Source organism: Oncorhynchus mykiss, chromosome 21 (genome assembly GCF_013265735.2).
Source record: "Oncorhynchus mykiss isolate Arlee chromosome 21, USDA_OmykA_1.1, whole genome shotgun sequence".
Classification (NCBI taxonomy): Eukaryota; Metazoa; Chordata; class Actinopteri; order Salmoniformes; family Salmonidae; genus Oncorhynchus; species Oncorhynchus mykiss.
Genome location: NC_048585.1, coordinates 54,968,073 through 54,976,915, shown reverse-complemented (window position 1 = coordinate 54,976,915; position 8,843 = coordinate 54,968,073). Strand labels below are relative to the sequence as shown.

The 8,843-nt window shown below is 38.0% G+C and overlaps 1 protein-coding gene across 2 annotated transcripts; it reads left to right on the top strand.

The window, feature by feature from the left end:
- The first annotated feature begins 297 nt into the window (after positions 1 to 297).
- LOC110500742 lies at positions 298 to 8,792 on the top strand. Of its 2 annotated transcripts, XM_036958241.1 has the most exons (8): positions 298 to 722; positions 4,077 to 4,250; positions 4,736 to 4,795; positions 5,495 to 5,642; positions 5,788 to 5,859; positions 6,153 to 6,368; positions 6,897 to 7,010; positions 7,465 to 8,792. In XM_036958241.1, exons 1-8 carry the CDS (start codon positions 653 to 655, stop codon positions 7,688 to 7,690), a joined length of 1,080 nt encoding a protein of 359 aa, XP_036814136.1. In that variant the 5' UTR covers positions 298 to 652; the 3' UTR covers positions 7,691 to 8,792. The 2 variants fall into 2 exon arrangements, with proteins under 2 accessions (XP_036814136.1, XP_036814137.1); XM_036958242.1 differs by lacking the exon at positions 6,897 to 7,010.
- The last annotated feature ends 51 nt before the right edge of the window (positions 8,793 to 8,843 follow it).

The following is an 8,843-nucleotide window of genomic DNA, read 5'->3' as shown; positions in this document are numbered from 1 at the left end:
TCAGTTTAGAACAAATTCTTATTTACAATGACGGCCAACCCCCGGCCAAACCCGAACGACAATGGGCCAATTGTGCACTGCCCTATGGGACTCCCAATCACGGCCGGTTGTGATCAAGGCTTGAATCGAACATGGGTCTGTAGTGACACCTCTAGCACTGAGATACAGTGGCTTAGACTGCTGCATCACTCGGGAGCCCAGAGCAGCTTTATATCTGTTTGGGTCAACTGAATTAAAAACAGAGAACGCATTTATTTTATTTTATATTTGTGTGATGTTTGATTACCCATACTCCTCTCCTCTGACATTCAGACAGTATGTGCAAGTGTGGCCATCTCCGGTCTTGGAGCGCCCCAGTGTGTCCAACAGGTTTAATACACACTACTCATGCTTGGCTGGAACGAGTACCTAGTACGACACACAGTTGCAGGATCATCATTGAAACATTAGGGGGTGTCAGGTTTAGATAAACACTACTATAGACCTCTGACTCACTTCACTTTAGTGGGTGTATGAGTTGATCTGCCCATTAAACACCACACACATCTTCAGACACAACTACTTACCATCTGTCTCTCAGGAGAAGATCACTCACTATAAGGATCCAGACCTGCAACAGTTATCCATGAAGCTGTAGTCAGAGAGACTGTGGATGATGGGTTGTCTCGTGGTCACCGGGGTTCTACTTGTGATTCTACTGTTCCATCCTCCAGCAGCTCAGAGTAAGTTTACCATGTAGGTTTACCATCTATGTTTAGTAAGTTTACCATCTATGTTTAGTAGGTTTACCATCTATGTTTAGTAGGTTTACCATCTATGTTTAGTAGGTTTACCATCTATGTTTAGTAAGTTTACCATCTATGTTTAGTAAGTTTACCATCTATGTGTAGTAAGTTTACCATCTATGTTTAGTAAGTTTACCATCTATGTTTAGTAAGTTTACCATCTATGTGTAGTAAGTTTACCATCTATGTTTAGTAAGTTTACCATCTATGTTTAGTAAGTTTACCATCTATGTGTAGTAAGTTCACCATCTATGTTTAGTAAGTTCTCCATCTATGTTTAGTAGGTTTACCATCTATGTTTAGTAAGTTTACCATCTATGTTTAGTAGGTTTACCATCTATGTTTAGTAAGTTTACCATCTATGTTTAGTAAGTTTACCATCTATGTTTAGTAAGTTTACCATCTATGTTTAGTAGGTTTACCATCTATGTTTAGTAGGTTTACCATCTATGTTTAGTAGGTTTACCATCTATGTTTAGTAGGTTTACCATCTATGTTTAGTAGGTTTACCATCTATGTTTAGTAAGTTTACCATCTATGTTTAGTAAGTTTACCATCTATGTTTAGTAAGTTTACCATCTATGTTTAGTAAGTTTACCATCTATGTTTAGTAAGTTTACCATCTATGTTTAGTAAGTTTACCATCTATGTTTAGTAGGTTTACCATCTATGTTTAGTAGGTTTACCATCTATGTTTAGTAAGTTTACCATCTATGTTTAGTAAGTTTACCATCTATGTTTAGTAAGTTTACCATCTATGTTTAGTAAGTTTACCATCTATGTTTAGTAAGTTTACCATCTATGTTTAGTAAGTTTACCATCTATGTTTAGTAAGTTTACCATCTATGTTTAGTAGGTTTACCATCTATGTTTAGTAAGTTTACCATCTATGTTTAGTAAGTTTACCATCTATGTTTAGTAAGTTTACCATCTATGTTTAGTAGGTTTACCATCTATGTTTAGTAGGTTTACCATCTATGTTTAGTAGGTTTACCATCTATGTGTAGTAAGTTTACCATCTATGTTTAGTAAGTTTACCATCTATGTTTAGTAGGTTTACCATCTATGTTTAGTAAGTTTACCATCTATGTTTAGTAAGTTTACCATCTATGTTTAGTAAGTTTACCATCTATGTTTAGTAAGTTTACCATCTATGTTTAGTAAGTTTACCATCTATGTTTAGTAAGCTTACCATCTATGTTTAGTAAGTTTACCATCTATGTTTAGTAAGTTTACCATCTATGTTTAGTAGGTTTACCATCTATGTTTAGTAAGTTTACCATCTATGTTTAGTAAGTTTACCATCTATGTTTAGTAAGTTTACCATCTATGTTTAGTAAGTTTACCATCTATGTTTAGTAAGTTTACCATCTATGTTTAGTAAGTTTACCATCTATGTTTAGTAAGTTTACCATCTATGTTTAGTAAGTTTACCATCTATGTTTAGTAGGTTTACCATCTATGTTTAGTAAGTTTACCATCTATGTTTAGTAAGTTTACCATCTATGTTTAGTAAGTTTACCATCTATGTTTAGTAAGTTTACCATCTATGTTTAGTAAGTTTACCATCTATGTTTAGTAAGTTTACCATCTATGTTTAGTAAGTTTACCATCTATGTTTAGTAAGTTTACCATCTATGTTTAGTAGGTTTACCATCTATGTTTAGTAGGTTTACCATCTATGTTTAGTAAGTTTACCATCTATGTTTAGTAAGTTTACCATCTATGTTTAGTAAGTTTACCATCTATGTTTAGTAAGTTTACCATCTATGTTTAGTAAGTTTACCATCTATGTTTAGTAAGTTTACCATCTATGTTTAGTAAGTTTACCATCTATGTTTAGTAAGTTTACCATCTATGTTTAGTAGGTTTACCATCTATGTTTAGTAAGTTTACCATCTATGTTTAGTAAGTTTAACATCTATGTTTAGTAAGTTTACCATCTATGTTTAGTAAGTTTACCATCTATGTTTAGTAGGTTTACCATCTATGTTTAGTAGGTTTACCATCTATGTGTAGTAAGTTTACCATCTATGTTTAGTAAGTTTACCATCTATGTTTAGTAGGTTTACCATCTATGTTTAGTAAGTTTACCATCTATGTTTAGTAAGTTTACCATCTATGTTTAGTAAGTTTACCATCTATGTTTAGTAAGTTTACCATCTATGTTTAGTAAGTTTACCATCTATGTTTAGTAAGTTTACCATCTATGTTTAGTAGGTTTACCATCTATGTTTAGTAAGTTTACCATCTATGTTTAGTAAGTTTACCATCTATGTTTAGTAGGTTTACCATCTATGTTTAGTAAGTTTACCATCTATGTTTAGTAGGTTTACCATCTATGTTTAGTAAGTTTACCATCTATGTTTAGTAAGTTCACCATCTATGTTTAGTAAGTTTACCATCTATGTTTAGTAAGTTCACCATCTATGTTTAGTAAGTTTACCATCTATGTTTAGTAAGTTTACCATCTATGTTTAGTAGGTTTACCATCTATGTTTAGTAAGTTTACCATCTATGTTTAGTAAGTTTACCATCTATGTTTAGTAAGTTTACCATCTATGTTTAGTAAGTTTACCATCTATGTTTAGTAGGTTTACCATCTATGTTTAGTAAGTTTACCATCTATGTTTAGTAGGTTTACCATCTATGTTTAGTAAGTTTACCATCTATGTTTAGTAAGTTTACCATCTATGTTTAGTAAGTTTACCATCTATGTTTAGTAAGTTTACCATCTATGTTTAGTAAGTTTACCATCTATGTTTAGTAGGTTCACCATCTATGTTTAGTAGGTTTACCATCTATGTTTAGTAAGTTTACCATCTATGTGTAGTAAGTTTACCATCTATGTTTAGTAGGTTTACCATCTATGTTTAGTAAGTTCACCATCTATGTGTAGTAAGTTTACCATCTATGTTTAGTAGGTTTACCATCTATGTTTAGTAAGTTTACCATCTATGTTTAGTAGGTTTACTATGTTTATAGAAATATGTCAGCTGTTTCGGAGCTGAGTAAATGTTACAATTCATTAGATAAAATGTTGATATACTGCTTTGTTTTTTGATTGTGTTGTTAATATCAACTTCATTCATCACATTGCTAACGACGTTAAATGATACTATAGTGTGTCGTTGAATTTATGCAATAATACTTCACATTTTTCTGTTATACTGACTTTGTTGAGGACACATGCTTTAAATATATTCTCTCATTCATCTGCATATGAATATGTTGTGTGTATTTGCTGTGCTGTTGGTACATGATGTTCTTGTCACACTGCCCTTACCACAGTGGAGAGCCCAGATACAGATGTGGAGGCCGTGAGATTCGAAGAGTTTTGTCTGAAAATCTCTGATGATTCGCACTGTACAACCGCTGAACCAGAGCCCAGACAAACGGTTACCAACAAGGAGGCAGCTGAGAGCACACAACTGGCAATGTCTTCGCCGTTGGATGACAAGGAAGGTGGGTCACTCGAGCTTTGAAACGTATAACAAGATATCTTCATCCTTAGAGCACAAGACCTCATACCAAAAGTATAGATTAGAGGTTATACACGTTCAATCCATCACATCCTACTTTCAATAACATATTTGAGTCATGTATCTTGCAAACTCAACTCTTCCCTCAGAGTCAGAAATGCCTGTCAATTCCTCATCACTTGCAGCTGAGGTCATGGGTAATCTATTTTAGACTATAGGCCTATGTTAATCAGTTCATCGTGCTGAATTGTGATACAGTTGTGAGTCAACAATATCAATAACTGATGTACTTATTCAAGGCATCCCACCAGACAGTGGTGAACTGGGGCCGGTAGAGAGGGAAGGGTGTCGCTGCAAGACAAGGTCACTCCCTAGCTTTAAGACATCACAAGTCATCTTCATCCATAAATCACAAGCTAATACAGGTTAGAGAAGTCCATCACATCCTACTTCAATATCTTTTACCAGATATAAACTCCACTCTTCAAATGGCTGTCAATTCTTCATCACTTGTGGCAAACTTCATGGGTATGCTACATATTTCATTCTAAAGGCCTATTTTAATCAGTTCAACAAGCTGAATGTTTTCATTCTTAGAAAAAAGGGATCCAAAAGGGTTCTTCGGCTGGCCCCATAGGAGAACCCTTTTGGGTTCCATGTAGAACCCTCTGTGGAAAGGGTCCTATATGGAACCCAAAAGGGTTCTACCTGGAACCAACAAAAAGGTTATTCAAAGTGGTTCTCCTATAGGGACAGCCGAATAACCCTTTTAGATTCTAGATAGCACCTGTACTAGATAGCACCTGTTCTAGATAGCACCTGTTCTAGATAGCACCTGTTCTAGATAGCACCTGTTCTACCTGTTCTAGATAGCACCTGTTCTAGATAGCACCTGTTCTAGATAGCACCTGTTCTAGATAGTACCTGTTCTAGATAGCACCTGTTCTAGATAGCACCTGTTCTAGATAGCACCTGTCCTAGATAGTACCTGTTCTAGATAGCACCTGTTCTAGATAGCACCTGTCCTAGATAGTACCTGTTCTAGATAGCACCTGTTCTAGATAGCACCTGTCCTAGATAGTACCTGTTCTAGATAGCACCTGTTCTAGATAGCACCTGTCCTAGATAGTACCTGTTCTTTTCAGAATGTAGTTGTAAAGCTGTAGTTGCAATACAAATAACGGTTTATCAGTTTATCAATGACCGATTGACTTTGTCACTGTTAAGGCATCCCACCAGGCCATGGGGAACTGGGGCCGATAGAGAGGGAAGGGTGTCGCTGCAAGACGTGGCAGGAACACACAACTGACCGGTCTCTTGTCAGGAGCATAGACTTCAGGTTCTCTGCAACGGACGTGTGTAACTCAGAGATCATGTGAGTGTGTGTGTGTGTGTGTGTGCGTGCGTGCGTGCGTGCGTGTGTGTGGGGTGAAAGGGTTATGACAATGTGTTAATGGTCAAAGGCCAATTGAATGGTCAGTATCTATCAGCCATTAACCACTGCTGCTATTCTCTCCTAGTGAGACACTGGCAGATGGTAGGAAGGTTTGTGTGAATACCTCTCTCACAAGATACCTTGCACCACTGTTTGGGTGAGTTTGTGGGTAAAATATAATACAATATGAGGTCTTAGTTACATTTTTAGTTTCTCAATTGAAGCTTGTTTGTGCATTGTTTTCTTCATCTGATAAAATCACTTAGCTGTGCATCCTTACTCATATCAGTGGGGACTGTTCTTTCTTACTCGTTTCCAGTTTTTTTTTTTTTTTTACATCGCTTGCATATTGTGGTAAAGATCTGACATCCTATTCCTCTGTGTCCTTGTGGTTATTTTAACTGAGCATGTAACAAACCGTAATATTTCGATATTTTCCGCATTCCCCAGGCCTTCAACTGACCCAGACTGGGAAGGGACCACAACCCCCAGCCCAAACACCTCTGCAGTATCCTCGTCCCCAACCACACAGACAGAGGAACACATGAGCATGACACCACCAAGGGACTTTTCTTTGGACTTTTACTTTGGAGTTAGAGAACAGGAACAAGCATACCCAGCACCCCCGGGACCCAGTGGGTCCAAAGGACACTTTGGACAACAGGGGTAACTAACTACAGTTGTTATTCTCAGTTTACAGTGGTCAATCACTATGTTTCTATGTCTTACTGTGGTGGGTTGTGGGTAGTAGTATAGCTATTTTACCTCCAGCCTTGGTGTACCTACCTATCAACAACATGGACTAAACTCAATGTCTGAATGTTTATCCTTGTTTTCATACTGGAAGAAGTATGTGTGAAAAATCCAGCAGCATTGCAGTTCTTGGCACCTACTACCATACCATACCCTGTAATCTTTTGTCTTGCCCATTCAACCTCTAAATGGCACACATACACAATTCATGTCTCTGTTGTCTCAAGGCTTAAAAATCCATTTTAAACGTGTCTCCTCCCCTTCATCTACACTGAATGAAATGGATTTAACAAGTGACATCAACAATGGATCACAGCTTTCACCTGGACTCACCTGGTCAGACTGTCATGGAAAGAGCAGGTGTTTTGAATGTATTGTTCACTCAGTGTATATCAGTAGTGACTTTGATCAAGTGTATTCCTCTGTTTCTGTCTCATGCAGGCCTGGTCTGCAGAGATGCGTGTGCATCAAAAAGGAGGCCAGAAGGACAGGAAGGCTCATCTCTAAAATACAGTTTAACGCACCCTCTTCAAGCTGCAACGTTGTGGAGATTATGTAAGCTTCACTGTTGTACTTTATACTGTATTATTGGACATAATTTACTCACCGCACTCTTTGTTTCACAGTACTTTTTTCTACAGTTTTGCTTTACAACCAGACACACACACACACACACACACACACACACACAGACAGACAGACAGACAGACAGACAGACAGACAGACAGACACAGAGACAGAGACAGAGACAGAGACAGAGAGAGAGAGAGAGAGAGAGAGAGAGAGAGAGAGAGAGAGAGAGAGAGAGACCGGCAGAAAATAAATAACTTTCATGCCTTTCCCTAACTTTAACATCTGAAATCTATCCCAAACCATAACCCTTGTTCCTAAACCTAATCTATGCCCAAATGTACATTTTCTTCTTACGGTAAAACATCGACTTCCTGTTGTGAATGTTTGAATTAACATAGCTGTTTCTTATGACTCTCCCCTGTTGTCCTATGCACAGTGCAACTCTGAAGACGTCAGGTCAAGAGGTTTGCTTGGATGTCACTGCACCCTGGGTACGCAAAATCCTGGAGGAAATTAAAAGTACAACCAGACTCCCCTTGAAGGAGTTAACCTCATTTCAACACATCCTCCTGAATGACGCTAGGCTGATAATAAAGTTATATTTCATGAAAGATGTGTGCTCAGCACAGTATTGCTTTGGCCCAACAGTTGTTAGTAAGTAGATGTTGCTGATTATCAAAGTGCTAAATGTGTCAGCAGTGTGACACTTCTTTTTTGATAAAGATGTTTGATAAGTGACTAATTCTTTCCACCCTGGCCTGTACTTGATTTTACAGGAAATTGAAATGTTTTTTTGGCATCTGATTTCTGCTATCTGGACAACTAAACCACTGAGAGAAAAGGGAAATTTGCTAATGTAATTTGAATTTCACATTTTAATGACAACTTAAACTAGTTGCAAATAAACCGCTCACCAACCTTGAGTATGACAATTTCCTTCATGACAACTGTTATTATATTATCAGGGGTTGTCAATGCAAAACAACTAAAACACGTCAGCAAATAAAACAACAGACTACTTATTATAATACACATGGTTTCCTTCTATGACCAGTTGGTGATTTCTGACTGATCATATAGACCTTGGGAGATTCTCAATTGGAAAAGTCTGTCCTCTCCTTGACTCCTCAGTCCTTCTTTCCTCCGTGACCCGGAAACCAATAAGTGGTCGAGGAGAGTGTCAATTTGTTAGTAGGTGAACCGAGGAGTAACCCCCCCGCCAACCAGACGTGAAGTTGCCCCAAGTAGTCCCCGCCTCCAACCCTGCCTCCGAGTTCCATCCTCTTGGTTACTACCCTCACTTATCATGTCACCAGACTTCGCAAAGACTCTCCTACCTGCCTCTAAACTCCTCTCCGTTGGATACTGAAGTGCATCCTCTGTGTATGCTCTGCAGAGGAGTTTTGAAATCTGCCACTGAATCAGCTGTTGCTTACATGCACACATTTCAAAACAACACGCTACTTTTCTTTTAATCTATAACATGTCTTGCACATCTAGCCTTATCACTTTACACGTTTCATTCTACCGCTGTACATGTCATTTGCCTGATGACGCGTGAGTGGAGAAGGAGTCTCATTTCCTACAAGCATATTGTTTCCACGTTTCCTCTCCTCGCCTCCGCTCCTCGATTTCCACACTTCAGTTTGGCTTAGGGTTTGAGATAGGCTTAGGGTCTGGGTTAGGCTTAGGGTCTGGGTTAGGATTAGGGTCTGGGTTAGGATTAGGGTTTGGGTTAGGATTAGGGTCTGGGTTAGGATTAGGGTCTGGGTTAGGATTAGGGTCTGGGTTAGGATTAGGGTTTGGGTTAGGATT